Source organism: Erpetoichthys calabaricus, chromosome 7, assembly GCF_900747795.2.
Source record: "Erpetoichthys calabaricus chromosome 7, fErpCal1.3, whole genome shotgun sequence".
NCBI lineage: Eukaryota > Metazoa > Chordata > Cladistia > Polypteriformes > Polypteridae > Erpetoichthys > Erpetoichthys calabaricus.
Genome location: NC_041400.2, coordinates 47,490,621 through 47,510,922, shown reverse-complemented (window position 1 = coordinate 47,510,922; position 20,302 = coordinate 47,490,621). Strand labels below are relative to the sequence as shown.

The 20,302-nt window shown below is 33.1% G+C and overlaps 1 protein-coding gene across 1 annotated transcript in view; it reads right to left on the bottom strand.

The window, feature by feature from the left end:
- Nucleotides 1-616: 616 nt before the first annotated feature.
- pcsk1 (proprotein convertase subtilisin/kexin type 1) overlaps nt 617-20,302 on the bottom strand; it is a 57,025-nt gene continuing 37,339 nt past the window's right edge. Inside the window, exons 6-14 of the mRNA XM_028804776.2 lie at nt 18,907-18,995; nt 14,188-14,360; nt 13,353-13,565; nt 11,594-11,694; nt 9,930-10,163; nt 6,764-6,921; nt 4,877-5,010; nt 4,285-4,446; nt 617-3,001 (exon numbers count right to left, since the gene is read on the bottom strand). Of these exons, the coding sequence (XP_028660609.2) occupies nt 2,654-3,001; nt 4,285-4,446; nt 4,877-5,010; nt 6,764-6,921; nt 9,930-10,163; nt 11,594-11,694; nt 13,353-13,565; nt 14,188-14,360; nt 18,907-18,995 (1,612 nt within the window). The 3' untranslated portion in view covers nt 617-2,653. The remainder of the gene's footprint in view (nt 3,002-4,284; nt 4,447-4,876; nt 5,011-6,763; nt 6,922-9,929; nt 10,164-11,593; nt 11,695-13,352; nt 13,566-14,187; nt 14,361-18,906; nt 18,996-20,302) is intronic.

The following is a 20,302-nucleotide window of genomic DNA, read 5'->3' as shown; positions in this document are numbered from 1 at the left end:
GATCTGTAAAATCGAAAGTTCTAACAGAGGTAGCATGTTCTCTCCAGAGCAAATAGTGGTAAAAAAAAAAAAATGTGAGCAGGCTAGTTTTTTGTGTTCTCCCAGTATTTTAAAGCACCTAAAGGTCTTCTGATGAATGGAAACAAATTCAAAATATTTACAATTGTTTTGGTGTTCTTATCCTCTAAATGTTGTAATGCTTTAGCTTTTTGCACCCTTACAAATATATTTTAGAAATATGTAATATAAATATGAACACAAAAGAGGAGTTTTATAATTCTTAATCTATATAGCATATTTATAGTAAGTCCTGTTCTCTTGTAACCCTTAGTTTTAATATTCAAATACACCACACAATTTAAATATAACTTGTTGATTTAGATCTTTTAATTATTGAACACATGTGTCTGTCATGGTGTAATGGTGGCTGTGACTCCAGTGTTCTTGACCACTAAGGGAAGAAACTTTAAACAAGATTAAACCACCTGTTGACTTACTAATGACAGAAGATTGTGGGCTGTTGCAGAAGAAATATGCAAATAGTGCCATGCAGGAAAGTATTTTATTAGTGATTGGATCTGTGAAGCATACGTGATCTGGATTAAAACATCTTAAGGTATTAGCTTGAAACTAAGATCCTACAGCCCAAGACTTAATTTTCTTTTATTTAATAAAATTATTTCCCATGAGCTCTACACAGAAAAATAATTCTACTCACTTTGTGTGTCAATACATGACCATCTTCTTCTTCTACCTGTAGCAATTTTAATTAGTAAATCATTAGGTATGTGCATTTAAGTTGTTTACCCTTATTTCACAATACATTTTGTATTGTTTTTCTTTCATGAAGAACTTTTTCTCCCATATTTTAAAGATGATGGTGAGGCAGTCAAATTATTTGTATACACTTACTATGAAATTACCCAGAGACTGCAGTGCTGTCATTAATGAATATACTATAAATGCAGTACTGCATTACAAAGTTAATATATACTTTCTTTTTATGTAAAAAACAATCTGTTTTCATTTTTCACACTTAAAATCTCTTGTAAAGCTTTCACAGAAGGACAATATATATTGAGAAAGGATTTGCTTCATATACATTTATACAACATTACCAAAGTGCCTAGTACAAGTAGAGCATACACAAAAATAGAACGTAGATAAATATACAGAGTTTCACCATTTCTGGTGATGGCAGCAGGGCTAGCTACTCCATTAGACCAAATGCACTGAAAAATGAAGTAGCTAATGGCACACTAGGGATTACGGTAAATACCAGTAGGAGAACACACAGTACATTACTGATGGTAATTAAAAAATATGCTTAAGCTGCCTAGCTGCAAAATAAAGATATTTTCTTAAAAACATCTACACAATTTAGTTCTGAACTTTCATAAACTGAACGGACACCTGCATAGCTCCAAAAGAATTATATGTACCAGTTTGTTTGACGCCATCTCCTAATTGCACTTCGTTCCTGAAATAAAAAAATTAAATCTTGTTGTCTTATAATTACATTCTAAGAGCACCCTGAATGGTCTTATCACATAATTAAATTCTAAGGCAGCATAACAAGGTCCTGATTCACCTAACTATAGTAAAGACACATATGCCTTGAAATTGGGATCAAAATGAAATTGTATATCCATAAGCCTTGCATAACCATACAGAATAATCATTTTGAGGCAGTTTATAGGTTTATATTATACAACAGGATAAGTCTTGTGCTGAATTACACTTGTAAAAAACTGAAATAACTTGTTTCTTGCTTCAGTAAAACTGTTTGAAAGCTAAGGAGATGTCATTTTGTATTTTCTCGAAAGTGTGGATTAGATGAGCCATTAGGAATTTATTGATGAAATTAGTAACAGCCTTTGTATTTCTTTCACTAACCAATAGATGTTGTTCACTTTCTAAAATAACTTCTTTTAAAATTGTACATCATTTTATGACAGTAAAACAAAAATACAGAAAAAGATATTTGGTTTTTGTTATTTAAATTCTGGTCAATTTTTCCCCTATGTTTTTCTTTAAAATATGGCATCTCTTTTGCACATATCAAAGTCTTTTTAGTGATTTCAAATAAATATTGGATAAACTTGCTAGACCAACTGATACTGTATTATTGACAGTTTTCTATTTAGATAAATATATATTTTGGTAAACTGGACTTTTAAATACTGGCTATTCTATCTATCTATCTGTCTATGTATATATTACCACCAGTACTTACATTGGGTAATTGGTAATTATCTATGGCAGGTTAATCAAAGATTTTCATGTACAGTAAGATTAAAAGAACTAATATAGAATCACCAATAAAATAAAACAGAGCAAGCAAACGTAGCTTAATTTTTAAGGCAGGCAAAAAGAGGAAGCCACAGTTGTTTTCAATAGTATATGACTGAGTGAGGATCTTGCATTTTAGCTTCAAACTTAACGTAACAGAGCTACAGAAGGTTGGGGAATGCTGACACCAAAGGATCACATTAGTATACTTTAGGTGAAATAACAGAAAGTAAAATAATAATAATAATAAAAAACTAAACTTTTAAATGCGTATTTTTCAATTAAATAAATAAGACCTGAATGGATTTCTGACTAAGGTGATGGTCTGGGTCTCAACAATAAAACAAGTATTTCTCAGGTATCAGTTGTCGTCTTGAAGGATGTCAAAGAACGCTTGGAGAAGTCTATCATCTCTGTGCTTGTATGGTTTGGCATTGTAAAATGCATCACTATAATCACTATACAGACTATCCACAGAGTCCTTCATTGGAGAATATTTGTTTAGGTTGTCAAAAGCTTGGTAAAAATTTTGATGGGGAATATGAAACTCTGGGTTGTTTGATGGACTTTTCTGCACCTGGCTCTGGACAGTCTGTTTGGCAAAGGCATCCTGCAACAGGCGCATCAAGGCTTCTGAAGGTGCCCTCTCCTCCATCTTGGTGTTGCTAGAATCACTATCTTTGGATTTTTCATCTAAAAGTTTATTATCCTGAAAAAAAAGATTGATTATTATAAACCACTAACAGTATTAATATAATGATATTTTAACCTTAACTAGCAAAAATAAAATACAAATTACTATATGGCTGGGTAAGATATACAGATAGCAAAAGTATCGCTAAACAGTTTTGCATAATGTCGCAGAATATATCTGAGAATTCTTGCTATATATTGTAATAAAGCTTTTTAGATTTTTAGATTTACATTTATTTAATTACATTTAAAGATGTTTATATTTACATTTATTTAGTTGGCTGACGCTTTTATCCAAAGTGACTTACAACATTTGAGATACAATTAGTTACATTTCTTTTTGTTTTTTCCAGTTGAAGCACAAGCGGATGAAGTGGCTTGCTCATGAGCAAGTTATGTGATATGTATTTAAACTCTTTTTTTAACAAATTACTCCTTTCATAAAAGAACACTTTCTTCAACAGAATACTCAAAAGACATGTTTAACTTTTTATCTTTGAGGTTTTTATCTTTGAAGTTAAAAATCAGTTTTGCATTAGTTACTGAGAAAGAAGTAAAATACATCAGACATTATGTAAATAAATTGTTTTAATGCACCTAAAAAGAAACCTTTTACAGAAATATAGTAAAAAAAAATGTCAGGCACTTTTGACAATATTAAAATTAATCACATTTTAATAAGTTAGCATTGTACATCTAACGAAACACATTTATAGTATTTATGTTAGAATGTACAATACAGCATTCAATATCAGAACAGAATTCTGTTTGACTCCTTGTTGCCATTTTAAACAAAATATATACTAGTTTTCTATTACATTCAAAAATTAAACATAAAGCCACAAGGCTAGGCAAGAATATTTACAAACTGTTCCAAGATTACACATATTCTTTTGTAGTCTCACCTTTCTCAGCAACAATTTATTTTTTCACTAATGTCAATGCTTACTATTACTACTTTACATGCACACTTCAGACAAGCACTAAACTGCATCCTCCCTTCTACAACAGCAGAACATGCAACTTAAAACAATAAGTGAGATAAATGCCACATATGTCTAATTAAAGTTATTGCTGATCTGATCAAACAAACTGAACATGAGAAAAATACAAATTTGCTTGTTACACTGTTTAACTGGCTTAATAAGTAGATTTTTTAAGAGTTGATTTAAAATTATGTATAAATCAACCAGCTCTCTGAAAAATAAATAAACATGTATTTGGCTGGCTTTTCATTTTTTCCTGCAAATTTCCTTGACCTTTATGCAAAATATGATGCAAAATTTTTTCTTTGCTTACCTCTACAGGGTCATCCATTTTCTCTACACCTCTCCTATCGTTCTGCACTGCATTGTAAGGAGTGTACACTCGGGGCTTCTTCATATGTTCAGGCTTTACAGATGTTCCATGTAAAATTAGTTTCCAGTTTACAATTCGCCCTTCGTTCTCCATTCTCCCTGACTAAAAAAGTGAAAGAAAGCAATGGATTTTTTTTCCATTGAAACATAAAGTAGTCCGTTGATTAACTCTTCCTAGAAATAATAATCATAAAGAAAAATATATCTCTATGGCTTATTTAAGGCACGGAACCTCCTTTGTAACAAGAATAGAAATAGTATTGCTGATATTTGCAAGTAATAGTCCTACAGTGTTAATGTTTAGCTGCTTTTCCTGTGAATGAAATTGATAGATAATCAGACCCTCACAAACAGATGGGATGCATGTTACAGAGGTAGAATTTATTATAAGCCTGTCTTCTCTCCTTTTCTGCCTTAAAGACAACTACAGCAATAGCATTTTTCCAATTAGAAAAAATAGTATTGTCTGAATAAAACATCTTTTATATATATTTTACACATGTCTGGATATCAAGCTCCTTGTCATTACTTACAACATCATTTATTTTTAAAGTCCAAGTGCCTGCAGGATTCTCCCCCCAAGTATGAACTGACATGAAATCCCAGTTTTTGAAGCCATTAGAAGATGTGTCTCTTTCCCTCTCTGCTAGAAGAACTGTACTTGTCCCTATAAGTAGAAATAAAGAGGAAAACACTTTTTTTAGTTCACATTTTGTTTTCAGATTTTTATATTTCAACCATAAAATTATTCTTTCTATTATTAATTTATTGTACAGATTGATTATCTAATAATGCATATTCTGGTCAAAATAGATCTGAAAAATGCATACTCCAGGAAGATAAATGCAAATGTATTAAGAATTATCTGACACCAGAGAAAACCTTTTGCATTCTGCATTGCATTTGCATCTTAAATAAACATAATTTAGTCTGAGAAACACAACAAATGAAATAAATTCAGCCCTTCATATAAATGTTAACAAGGAATCCAGCATTATCCAGAAAAAATGGTGCATTCTAAAATTCATTGCCTGATCTAGTACAGCTACTATATGTAATTCACTGTATGCAAATAAGACACAATCCCAGGATAACTTGGTGAGTACTGTTAGGTGTTACATACAAGGTTTATTTGACAGCTGGTTTAACTGCATTCATGTTCAAGAATCTGATAAGACTTGTGAGTTTTCAAACGTCATCCAAGCAATTAAGCAAAAGGGTATTGTTTAAAGTTTATTTGTGTTTTTTAACTACCTTATTATTTGAAATAGCTTACTTCATAGCGACTGTATACAATCATAATACAAAGCACTAATTATAATGTGTGGTAAGAAATATTAATTAATAGTTACTAGTTGGGAATTAAATAAAGCCCTGCAATGAGCTGTGGAGTGTGACTTTAGTGCATCTAGTGGTGCAACTCAACTGCTTAGATGGTGGTGAACATCATACTTTCATTTAGGCAAGATGCTGTGCTAAGCAGTTGTTGACTAAGAGATAGAAAATCTCAGGGGTTGAGCAGAAGTAAGAACTGGACATATTGTATTTCAGTCTTAATATTACTTGTCCTGCAGATTCAGTTTCTATTTTACTATATTGTTATAATTTACCATTTTTGTGATTGATGCTTTCTTTTTGATGTTTTTCTTTCTTTTTTATATGAGACTTTTTATGATTTACTTTTAAAGTATAAAAAATGTTGTGTACTTTTAAATTTATGGGTATTGGCATTTATTGTTGAAGTTTGGTTACTTAATACTGTACTGTGTAACTGGTAAATGATATCAAAACATAACATAATGTAATAATGATAATAATAATAATTCATTACATTTATATAGCGCTTTTCTCAGTACTCAAAGTATCTGATTAAGAGTTAACTGCCAAAATGTTGTACAAGTACCCTTCCTTTACCTTTTTCAATGTGATTTTTTACACATTTTCCTTTTGCAGAAGTACTGCTTTCAGCTGACTCAACGCTTCTCTTACTTTATTTTCTTACACTTTCAATACAAGTAAAAAGTAATCATTTTTTAATGCAAACAGTAATCCTCATTAAAAGTTCTATGCTAAAATGTCCTATTATATACACATTGAGCCAATGCTAAACCTGTTAATTACTTTTTATCAGATGGATTATTTCTAGTTTTTTAAATTAATAATTTAAATGTCAGGCTTAGGCAATTAGTCAATACATCTGTTAACAATAATTTTTATCAGACAGATTAGTTAAAAATAGCTTAGTAAAGGAATAAGTTGCATTATTCTAGTTCTGGGACCTTTCTATCTTTGATCTAAATTATTTTTTTACCAAAATTTACACTTTTTTTATTCAAAATTTTACTAAGACAAAATAGTTACGTGAAACTCATTTGAAGGAAAACATCCAGAAGCTTTGCATAGCACAACAATTAACTTACCTGAAGGGGATGTTAAAGTGATGTGGAGATCACCTCTGCGAGTATATTCAATGCTTGCCTCCAACTGTACATGTTCTAGGGCAACAATGGTATTTTCCTGCCCAGCGCAGGCTTTTGTAGGTATTTCAATAATAATTTCACCATCAGCTTTCAAGGACCTAAGTAAATAAACAAGTGGATCAAAAGTACAGTACTTCAGAAGAATTTAAAGGAACTGTCATTGAAAGAACAGTACACCCAAAATTTAAAATTTCCTTAGACTGATAAATTTCTGTTGATGTCAGAAATAAATATTTTTCAGTCAGTTTATTTAGTTTTTCACTATGTTTTACATTTGGTCCAAAAACGTAATAATGAAATTTTATACAGCATGGTTAAACACTGTAAGGAAATAAAATATCAACCCATAACCCTCAAGTCATTCAGCATTATTAATACGTTACCCAAGCTAATAAATTAAACATTCCCTACGGTATTTCATTGTTAAAATAGTGTTTAGAACGAAGCTATGTTTAACTTCTTACATGCTACACCAGTTTCTTTTTTATGAAAGAAGAAGGAGACTGTGATTTGTACTAGGAATTTTCTCCATAAGCAAAATAATCTGCAAGGTTCCTGTCATCATTCACATGTGCATTTACTACTGTTGTTTTAGATATGTTAATAGGCAGTGTGATGTAGTGGTTAAAGCTTTGGACTTAAAACCTTCTGTGGGTTCAAATCCTGTTGCTGACACTGTGCAACCATAAGTAAGTCACTTCACTTGCATGTACTCCAATTGGAAAAACAAAAGAAATGCAACCAATTGTATCTCAAATGTTGTATGTTGCCTTGGATAAAGACATCAGCCCAAAAAAATAAGTATAACTAAACAACTTTGCCTTTAAAAGTTGACATTTTTCAGAGTGGTTAAAACTCAATTTTAAGCGCCTAAAATGTTTATTCAGTTTAGGGGTGTAGGTATCCAGTGCCCATCTCAGCATAATAAGCACACTTACACATGCTCACTTATACTCAGCCAGTTTAGATTTGCCAATTAATGTAACATTCATGTCTTTGGGAAAGATGAAAAACAGCAGTAACTTGATAAAAATACATGCAAAGGACATGTGCCTTATAGACCTTACAGACCCTGGAGTTGTAAAGTAGTAATGTTAACCACTGAGACCCTGTGTCATCCCAAGAGAGTTACACTACATATTTCTCCAATGTCTACAATAATACAAGATAATACATCCCTAAAATGTTAATAATTACCCTTTATCTTAAAAATGAGTCAATCTGAAATCAAAGATCCAACTATAAAAAAATTAATTGTAATCACTTTAGTAAGCAAAAGGGAAAATCTAGGATAGATGAGAGGCTTTCGGCCATTTTTTGATAGAGAAACAAAGCAATACGAGTGGCATCACTTACAATAGCAATGGATTATTCATAGTTTACATATCATTAAGGGAACTACTGATGGCCTGTAACACATACTGTACGATTTGGAGATTAATTCAACATTGACTATTTCTGCTCTTAATCTGGAAAAGCATAACTGGCTAAATCCCTGTTCCTATTTCACTTTCTAATTTTTCTAACCTCTGTCTCACCAATACAAAATACAGCATGTTTACAAACTCAACATCCTTTATAATAATTGTAATATGTTAAATTCAATATGCACTATGACACTGTAATTATTTGATAGATTAAAAAGGTTAAAAGTGATTACCCTGCACAGTAAACAGCTAAAGCAGAAAATTATAGAAAACATTTATTCCTTCTAAACAGACAACATATTGTAGATTACATTAATGTACTCATAATTCGTTTAGGTTGAATATTTATATTTATTTATATTTATATTAAATATTTATTTATTGGTAAAGTTTATAAATAAACTAAATCAATTGTTCGATTCATATTAAAATATTTAGATTAATAAATATTAGAAAATTGTATATAGCAAAGAAACTTTCATAACACAATAATAGTAAATTTGACAATCTGGTCAGATCTAAAATTGTTATAAAATAGGAATGTTCAAGATTTATCAAAATAAACCAAACACATTAACACAAAAATCAAGAAATCTATTAACTGCAATTTGAATGGGATGCCTGCATTATGTTGTGACACACACATATGACATCAGCAGCTCAAACCTCTGACTCACATAGCACAGAAAATGGCTGCCTGTACTATGACGGAGAACATCTTTAGAGTGTAACATTTGTTTACCAGAAGTAACAATTTAAGTGTTCTTTCTTTCTTTTAAATTCATTATGGAAAAAACTTTTAAGCAAAATGACATCTGCACTTCTAAGACAATAATGTCATTAAAATTTAAATAACCATACATTCTATACATGAAATAACAAAATGTACAAGTACATGACATGCATAAGCTAAGGGATTCTTGCGTTTGCATGCTATACCAATGCCAGCTGAAACTGTTTTCTTAGCTACTGGTTCAAGTTAAAATAGGCAGCATAACCAGTTTCTACAAAAATACTTATTAAATATAAATATGAATATGTAAGTTATAAAATAAGTTAATTTTTAAAACCACTTTGAGCTAAGCATATTTTTATATTATGACAAAGTAATACCTTTTCATTTTTTTCACATAAACTTCTTAGTATAATGTTTTGTAATAATCTATGTTTCTGGTTGTTTATAATATAAAAACAATAGATTGGTACACAAAACAAAATGATCAGCTGGTTCACTGACACAGGTTCCAACACAATATTGCTGACACTATCCCAGGCAAAAAGCTGTGGGATCATTTAATGAGTGCAGCCTAGACTTATTTTTTAAAAAGTATCAGGAAGGGTAGAGACCACTTCTAAAAACCAAGTCTAGACCTTGTCCTTGAGTTCTTCCTAAACTGAGTATCATTTCTTTGTAGCAAACCTGACTAGTTGCACAAATTGTTGATGCCAGCATTAACAGAAAAATTGCAAGGTGTCTACCACCTCTCCCTAGTTTGAAAACCCCACAGCAGCAGAAATAGACTGAAGTAAACTATATAATAAAGTTATTGAAGTGTAGCCTTCCTGTGGTGCATACCAGTATGAACTGATTTTTTTTATATAATGTTCATATAGAATTATTTCTTCCTCCATTGTGGCAATAATTAAATATCCAGTCTAAATAAATAAGATACACTTACCTGGGACTGAATGTATCATCTTTGACAATGCACTGCTTCTTCTCAGGCACATGTTTCCATATTTTAGGATCAACCAAATCAATAAGTGCTTTAGCATTGAGTAAGCCAAACCCAAATCTGCTGTTCACCATCAGGCCAGCTCCATTCTTCTTCCAGCCTGGATTGTTAGCCAGTGGGTCATATTCTGATGTCCAGACCACTAAATGTTGCAAGTCCCTCCAAGTAATGTTTGGGCTAGCAAATGAAAAATTCAAAAATATATTAATAATTTAAAAGGAACAAAGTACAAAGAAACACACCACCACAACTAGGCAACCAGTCCATCACAGAGGATACTTTTACATTATATGATTTCACACTCATTCAAGTAAGCAAGATAATTTAGTACGATAAATTCACCTAACTGGCACATGTTTGGAAATTGGAAAAAAAACTGCTTGAGACAGAGTAAACTGAAGAAGAAAAGGAAAGAATGTGCAAAACCAACACACAGTGTCCATGGCGCAACTATAATCCATTTTCTTGGAGCTATGAGAAAGTGGCACCAATTGCTATACCATTATGCTGCTCTTTTTTAAATTGTTCTAAATAAAAATTTTACAAAGAAAAATTTTTGCAACCTATTAAGTTATTCATTTTTTTTTATTTTAATGTTTTATGTACAATACCTAAATGTAAATTGTTTGAGTAGAGTTTTAAGGATAAGCATACTGACTTTTGTTTTCTGAAATTATTTTGTCTTATTTTCTATATTGCTATACAGTTTTCTTTTCAAAACTGTGGTGTGTAAAAGAAACTAAAATTGTGGAGTGGCAGCTATATTAAATTCTGACTAAAAGATGGGTTATTAAATATCTTTTTCACAGTGATTTAATTATTATATTATTCTTGTACTTCTTAAAACAACAATTGAAGAAGATCTTATATGCTAGTTAATTGTGCTAATCTGGAAAATCCTGTACATCAACCTCTGCTTCATAATGGCTTAGGAATTTGTTCTACTATCTGAAATTAGAAAATATTCTGTCAATGGGGTTCAATCCAGCTGTTCCACAAAATATAGCAACAAACTTAAATCTCAGACCTTTATCTTCTGTTCTTTACTTCCTATTATTTTAATTAGTGGGAGAATTATTGAGGAACAGGCTAAGCTAATAAATTACAATACCAAAAGGGAAACATTAAACTTAGCATTGTATAGTATATGATGTAAGTGATATAATCTATTACTAAACTGTTTCATCCACAGCTACATTGTACATACATACATTCTCAATCCAGTTAATACTGATCAGAATCATAGTACGCCAGAGCCTGTCCTGGCAAATGGTGGTATCAAGGCACGAATCAACCCTGGATAGGCTGCAGATGCCCAAACTCATATGTTAACTAATTTAAAAATTTCAGTCTCTCTAACATGTAGATCCTTTCTGAGAATTTACTGTTTTTTTAATCTCAAATTAAAAGTCTACAAATACAAAAAAAAACAAAACACGGCTAATCATCATGCAGTGAATAGATTACTTGCTTGATTCAGTGAATATAAGTAGTCACATATTTGTAGTCCTTGCTGGTTATGTTTGTGCAGAAATATAAATAAATAATAATAATATAATAATTATAAAGTAATAGTTACTGAATAATAGGGAGACGTTTTGCCTTACTTTGCTTCAAGAGCCAGGGCAAATATGCCAGCAGCTAATGGTGCAGAAGCAGAAGTTCCAGTGTGGGTCTCAGTACACTCATTATGAAGGTCAGCACTTGTCTAAAATCAGAAAATGGAAGAGATATTATTACTTTAAAGTGCTATCTTACAGTGATCTTTATTAAAAAATTCAGAATTTAAAATATTTTGTTTCAAGCTTTGATGCAGTGTATACAGCAGTCTAATTAAGGTGGAAAAATTATTTGATTGCTTAAAGGATAGTTTTAATGCTTAAATTTGAATTGCAAAAATCAATTACAGTTTAACATAATAGCATTTTTGTACTTATCCTGAAGTGCATTTTTTCCAATAAGGGCTTTGATTTTCTTATTATTATTGGGTTAAGGAAATGGATAAATGGATAGACTCACACAGAGCAGTACAGTCTCCCAAAAAGGGGAAAAACATAAATGTACTATTTAAACTTTTGCATTTTTTAACATTGTAGAAATTAAACAAAAAGTAAATAACAAATTCACCAAGGGAAGTGATTATGGCACATATTCTGCATGTAATTATAGAAAAAATAACATAGTATTCTAAAACCCACTCAATCCAATGCAGGGTCACGGGAGGCCAGATACTATTCCAGAAGCATTGTGTTAAAGGCAAGAAGCAGCTCTGGATAACTCAGAGCCAACACACATACTCATAGTGGCCATTATGAAATCTGCAGTTAATTTAACCTGCATGTTATTGAGGATGTGGGAGGAATACTGAGGTATCTAAAGGAAGACTCATGCAGACAAAGATGAAATGTGCAAACTCCAAACAAACAATGTCCAGATAAAGGAGTCAGACTCAGAATTCATGATCGGTAAAGTGGATAGTTTAAATTCTATTAATTATGGAGCTGAGCAAAACAGTACCTGATGAATAATTTCTGCAGTATGCCATAATGGTAACACATTTTCCTCTAACAACTCCTTTGTACTTCACCAATCACTCTACTAATTTAATGAATACTATTTCCCCCACAAAACACTTACTATAAAACTATACATATATCATTTTTATAACTGACGTTCCCAGTTTAGGGTCATAGTGAGCTGGTACCTATAATGGTAGCAGTGAGAGCAAGGTGGAAACTGACCCTGAATATTACACTCACTCATATACAACTTCACACTTACTCAGAAGTGCCAAATCAGAGTGTCCAAATAACCTATCTTGGATCCAGGAGGAAGACCCAGAGTGCAAGAAAAAAATATCCATGCATACACTTGGAAAACATGCAAATTTTACACAGACATGCATTGACCAGGACTTGAGACCACAACTCTTGAATGGTAAGATACCAGAGTTAACCAAATGTGATAACTTGTTGATAAAAAGTTATCTTGAACTCTACAGCTCGCACATAATGTTGGGTTTAAGTTCCTATTTATATCTTTAGTGTCCATAATGATAATGCTGAGCCTTTTTCTTTGTTGCAGTAATTAAGGGTCAACATTTTATTAAATATTACATATGTCATAAAAACTCTTTCCATTTTAATGAGGAACCAAAGATATAAATTCAACTGATTTGATTATATGCTGTGTAAATCAATCATTTTGCTTTTTCATCCTGTGAAATTATTTATCCAATAACCTCAACCTATAGTATAATGCATTGTACATTTATCATAAAACTTGCTTTTGGAATGTACTAACAGAATGACATTACAGTAATTAAAATGTTACAGAAAAAAAGCAAAACATGACAGTTCAACTCACAATTCTCTGATCACTGTAGTCTCCGCTGCTATATGCTGTGGCCAGTGTGGATGAGCACTTCTCTGCATACCAGGGGGAGAGACCCTGCTGAGAAGCACTGCTAATCGAAATGGTATAGATGCTGTCTGTGTATCCATCACAGTCACAGTTGTCACCTTGACGACCACCATTTCCTGAGGCCCACACAAAGATGGAACCTTTACCTCCACGGCCCTATTTTGGAATAAAGAAAAAAACAAGCACATGCAAAAAAGATATGACTTATTAGAAATATGAGATTTACCTCTTTTTATTAAAATGAAAAAATTTTGCTTTGGCCTTCAAATAATACATTCTGGACAAGAACTTTTCAGTGGGAGTTGTTTATTAATATTACAGAACGAAACCATCCAATGATCTCAACCTTTTAAGGGAAGCTACTTGGCACACAGTTTCTGCTCATTATGAACAGTGAAACATCAATGAGACAGGAAACACCCTGTATTTTCCTTTCAATGGATATTGCCTGATTGGGATAGATAGATTTAATGAATGGAATTTGATCATGTGCCCATCTGGTTTGTCCTCAGTCAGGTACAGTGAATCAAAAAGAAAATTAATAGATAAAAATATTTATCGTATAATACAGAATACAATATAAATTAGTCAACTTTCTGTGCAATATTATTTTAATCTAAGTTACAAAAATTACAATAACAAATTTTAAAGTTCCTTTGCACATTTGTCAAAGAAGTTAATTTCTTATTGATTATACCTAATAATGTAAGCATTATCTTTTGAACACACTAATTTTTGATAAAAACAATTGTAGTATATCATTCTTTTTTACACTAACCTTTTGTATGCCATATTCAAATGCTTTCTGTGCCAGTCTTCCTGGTCCCTCAACAGTTTTTCCATCATCATTTGGACCCCAGCTGGCACTATAAATATCCACGTGTTCAGGATTAAACCCAATTGAACTCGCCTCGATGGCATCTGTCACAATACCATCTAGCATTCTGATTCCTTAAAGACAAACAATGAATTTGGTGAGTCAAAAAATAGAAACTTTCCACACTTTTTTTGTATTTGCAGAAACAGATACATTTGTTTATATACATTATATACACTAAATGCAACTCAAAGTGTTAAAAAAATTATAATACCTTACCATAAGAAAAACATAATTATAAAGATATAAACTGGTAAAAATTCTACTGAAATTATAGTGGATGTGGCAATATTATGGAAGAGCATATTTAAGTGAAGGAACTGGAGAAGGTTGTGAAATACCAGGACCTTAAGGTTTAAGAGAAAAAACAGGAAGACAGCCATGGTAGTGCCATTGATTATCACAGACCAGAACGCAATGAAAAATACCTGTGAATCCTTGGGCTAGACAAGGATCTTACCAAGTCAGATACAGAAGGCAACTCTGCTGGGGACAGCACATGTCTTGCACTAATACTTCTGAGATTCTCAAGTCCTTAGATAGGACTCGAATGACAGAGAACCAGAAAACACCGTTCCAAGTCACCAGCTGACTTGGAGATAGGCAGGTCTGATAACACCAAGGCTTTTTTGATTGACCAAGAAGCTTTAAATTCCATAAAAAACACCTGAAATCTGAAAGGATTACTGTAAATGTTACAGAACATCAAAATAATCACCAAAGAGCTCCACAGCTTTTTAAAGATGATGCTTTGTGTGAAGACCTTGCAGGTGCATTTACAGGGTTGACTAACAATCATGCGACTGGTTTACTACTGGTGTAACCTTCCTACTCTTAAAAGGCACGGACCCAAAGTACCCAATGAATGATGATCTAGTCATCTGTCTTCCAACTATTTACAAAATTTAGACATCTTTAATTTCCAACAAACTATACCAGCATTTTCTCAGTAACTAGAAAGGATGCTGCAAATGTAAAGATATGTTGTCACGCATGTGCGTTTAGTGTTCATATGCATGGCTACTGCAAGGTAAGTGATTCTTCCCCATGATAAGAGAGGGTGCAGTCACTAACTGCGTCTTATTTTACATCTGCAGCTCTTAAGGGCAAAGCCAAGATAATGCATCATGGAGAATCCACCCCTTTGGGGCAGGTCCTATAAATCCCAGCCACTTAACAGTAAGTGATGTTTAATCTTGTAGCCAGAGACAAGGCAACTGCAGAGACATGGCAGAGACTGTTTATTTACAATGTATTTCTTTTATTTTTATTTTTATTAAACAGTATAATAAAAGGGGTTAATGATTATTTCCATAATAAAAAGGAAAGAAAGTAAAAGATGCAATGTTTCAGCTTTTATCAGGTGTCAGCCAAAACGTTGTGTCTTTTACCTTCTTTCCATTTTACTGGGCTAATAACCTTTAACCCTTGTTTTTCCATTGTACATATATGCTGATGCAGCCCTTCCCTAACTCCATTATACAGTATATAAGCAATCATTAGCAATCAATAGCCTGGCAATGTCAGTGCAGCAGTACAGTTTTGGAGTAATTGGTTGGAACAGATCACAAAACCAGAAAGCTATTAGCAACATGCATCTTCCTTTACCCAAAAGCAGATATTTCTTGACTCAACATACCAAGAAATAGTGAAGGAATTAGTCTAATAAAGGTGGAAGATTTGCATAATGGTACAGTTTTAAACCTTTCTCAATAAACCAGGCACAAAAATGACAAATTTATCAACATGATTTTGAGCTATGAAATTACTAACAAAGTATGCTGTCTGCGCAACATGAAAAACAAACTGAAATTTGTGCTCACTGACAAAAAATGGTCAACTTAATGTCAAAACCACAAGGTAAGTTATACAGACAACAAGACCTTGATTTAGCTATACAGGAGAATACACAGGGCAAAAAAATACAGTATTATAATAGTAGCTTAAATTACTGTGCTCAGCATTCATTACCATTAAGAGAGACATGCATCCATCCATTATCCAACCCGCTATATCATAAACTACAGGGTCATGGGGGTCTGCTGGAGCCAATCCCAGCCAACACAGGGCTCAAGGCAGGAAACAATCCCCAGGCAGGGCGCCAGCCCACCACAGGGCACACGCACACACACTAGGGACAATCTAGAATTGCCAATCCACCTAACCTGCATGTCTTTGGACTGTGGGAGGAAACCGGAGCACCCGGAGGAAACCCACACAGGCACGGCGATAACATGCAAACTCCACGCAGGTAGGACCTGGGAAGCGAACCCAGGTCTCCTAACTGCGAGGCAGCAGCGCTACCACTGCGCCACCATGCTGCTGCCTCGCATATTAGTCACATTCTTTTTATTAGCCCCTTGCAAGCAGCAAAAGAATACACATCAATTCAGCAAAACCAATAGCTATCTCCCGATGTGGGTAAGACATGATTGATTTTGGTAGAAGTGGGAACTCTTGGATGGCTGGATCTGCTTTCAAAATGCATAAACAGCTCCAAGATAAAATAAGCCTCACTCACATTCTAGGAACAGTCTTCCTTGTAGAAGACCATGTCCTTTGAAAAGCATTGACAAAATAAAAGCAAACACCTAAGGAATTAGATTGAATCCCAGTAAATACCATCAAGGGTGAGGAGAAAAAAATGCAAATAATTTAAACAATTACAAACGAATATATTTTAAAATATATTTTCTATAAATTCTGATGAAAGTAAGTCAAACAGGATTTCACTAGAAAGTCAGAAAGACACAATAATTTGGAAAATTGCCTAATTTAGATTTCACGATTTATTTTGTAAATTATTAAATCAATGTGGTGGCCCTGAGGTTAGGGATCTATCAGAGGGTTGCAGGTTCAAATCCCATAAATGCCAGAAGTGATTCCACTCCGTTGGGCATGTGTATGATGTTAACCTGCAAGCAGGTCCTCCAACTTGGAAGGGAAAATTTGGATTTTGGTGGTAGGATTGGCACTCCAGACACTGTGGAAAACCTCACATTGTTCCACTCAAACTAGTGTGGTGCTGAGGTGTCACAGCAACATACGAATCTTAACTTATTTAAAAATCAGTCAAATCATAAATATATTTCTGTAAATTATTTAACTATTTTATAAATGATAGACAACTTCAGTTCATGTACACATCAGACTCCAGTTATGTCCCTTTAAGATGCTTAAGTATATTTTGCTGTTATGTATGTAAGAGTGTACTGCAGCCAAAATAAATGCATTTTCATATTAAGGATAAAAGAACTTATGAAGCATTACTTTAAAATTTTACGATTGAAAATATATGATGATAATAAAGCAATACTAACATACAGTATATTTAGCATAAGCAGATACTTAATTTAATGGTTATATGGTCTGTTCAGAATCATTTTTATTCCTAAAAAGAAAAGAGCATGATACTTTTTCTTTCTCTTCATTGTTATCCTTATTTCATTGTGCCTTCTGTATTCATACTATCCTCCCTTCTCAGACACCATTATATCTGTCACTTTTGACTGCTCTCTGCTTAAAGAAGGTGTTCTGCTTATTGTACTTAATGATCCATGAACAGCTGAATGTAACCACTGTCGACAAATTCACTTTCTTTGATGGCTCTACTATTCTGGCCAGTCTTATCAAACAATCAGCACAACTACTGGGAGACATTAATATCCAGACTACATAAGTAGATTCAATGTACTTTGATAAAGAGCAAACTGGTAATGTTATTCCAAAATACCCTTTTGTATTTTTTAAGTTTTAAACAGCTACATACTCTTTTAAACAAAACACAAAACATATTTCACATTGTTTCAGATGTAAGTACATTGAGCACAATTAACCGTTTAAATTTCAATTTAATTTACTATATATGCAGGTACATTCTTTTCTGTCATTTGAATATGTACCTTATAGAGATTTATTTTACTGTTGCAAATATATAACATATAATATATAATATAACACTGCAATTCCCAGGGGTCAATTAAGATCAATAAAGTATCTATCTATCTATCTATCTATCTATCTATCTATCTATCTATCTATCTATCTATCTATCTATCTATCTATCTATCTATCTATCTATCTATCTATCTATCTAATCTAAATAGGCTCTATCAGTATGTAAACTCTTTAATAACCTGCGTTTCTAAGGTAGAGAGTTATGAGTAATGTTGTTGCTGTGTGGCTGCAATTACAAGTACAACTTTCAAAGAAGAAACACTGAAGAAAATATTGATAAAACATAAAGAAAATAAATTGTAAAGCTGACTTTGGAAAATAAATTAAAAATGTTTTTCACTTCACACACTAAAACAAAATTACATCCATTCTTCTCAATGAATCATGTTTTATTCAGGTAAAATATTTTCTTGCAGAATTCAGACCTTTAGAAAATAATTGTGAAATGTGAGCTGATCAAGCACAAGCACACTATTTGTGTTGTAAAGAGAAAAAATGTGGCATTTAAATAAATATTTTTTGTATGTTCAATAAAGAAATTCACATTTTAATTATTCCTTTTTATATACATAAAGTATCGTTTAAATAATATTTTAAACATAATGTTTTCTGTTTCCTAAGAAATAACTTTCTAGTGTGAGTTTGCATTAATGGAAGTATTACCTCCAACCTTGGAATTGTAAGCCACTCCAACTCCACATTTGTTATTGTTTGCTTGCATGGCAATTTCACCAGCACACCTAGTGCCATGCCTAAGGAAATAAAACAAAAGAACATAAAATTGTTAAATATTGGATTATGAAAAGTCTATCCAGGAAAATAAAAAAGAATAAATGTATTATACACTATTATTCTCATAAAAATACAAATAATGTAAATAAATGTACACTAGGCAATTCTGATTCTAAAAAGGTATGAAGCTACTTTAAAACAGGTACATTAAAACTTGAGAAAAATTGAAGAAAATAAGTATTTGATTTCCTCACTTCTAGTGGCCCAATTAAACAACACACTCAGAGGAAACGGTGTTGGTTTGCTGCAGCTGCTTACTTCATCTTTTCTATTATCCTTCCCTTCTCATAGTTTTAAATATGATTAAAAACTAATTTTTTGTGAGACCTTACAGAATACATTTAGTATTTTCAACTCAAGTTTTTTTCTTTACAACCTTGATATTCTTAATATTAATCTGCCAAATAAAACAGTAAGAATGCAAAGGTTTTGAAATGAGCAAAAATGACTTTCATACAATAAGGTACCTTCGTTACAACAAAAAAATAAATTATCTCAGATTCTTGGTACTGTTTTTCTTAAGTTAAGAATACATATTTTGTTCACTTGTCTGTGATGTGTGTGGGGACATTTCTCCTAGTGCACCCCTAATGCTGAACCACTCTTGCCAATTAAAAAAAAAAAGTATTATTTCACAAAGATATTGCCTGTTGCCACCAGTTTTGTTCTATGTTCATTTCATGTTTATGTTGTGGTACTTTAATGACAGGTAGTGAGAAATACATCAAGTGTGTGCTGTGGGGAACAGCCTGGACACAGACAGGTAGACATGATGGTTTCACCACACACACGTTCATTTACAATATTTACAAGTATCGCAGTGCACAAACCCAGTGCCGTAGCACCAATCACCCCTTAAGTCCTGGCCACACAACACAATGCCTTCTCAGTCTCTGGTCTGCCTCCACTCCTCTCCACCGAGCTTCGTCCTCTTCCACCCGACTCTTGCCATTGAATGGAGTGAGGCGGCTCCTTTTATACACCCCCGGATGGACTCCTGGTGCTTCCCGAGGAGCCTCCGTTGACACACCCCTGTGTGGCGGAAGCTCTGGCTGTGTACCCGGAAGTCCTCCGGGTGTCCCCAATCCTCTTCCCCCCAGCACTTCCGGGTGTGGCGGAAGTGCTGAGGTCCAGGGCTCCCAAGGCATCGGGGCGCCCCCTGGCGGTGACCACGGGCCCCTACAGGGTTGAGTTTCCAAGCTCTGTGGCCCCCAATAGAACCAGGACGGACACCCCCTCGCGGTCTGGAGGAAGAATGAGCCCTCCT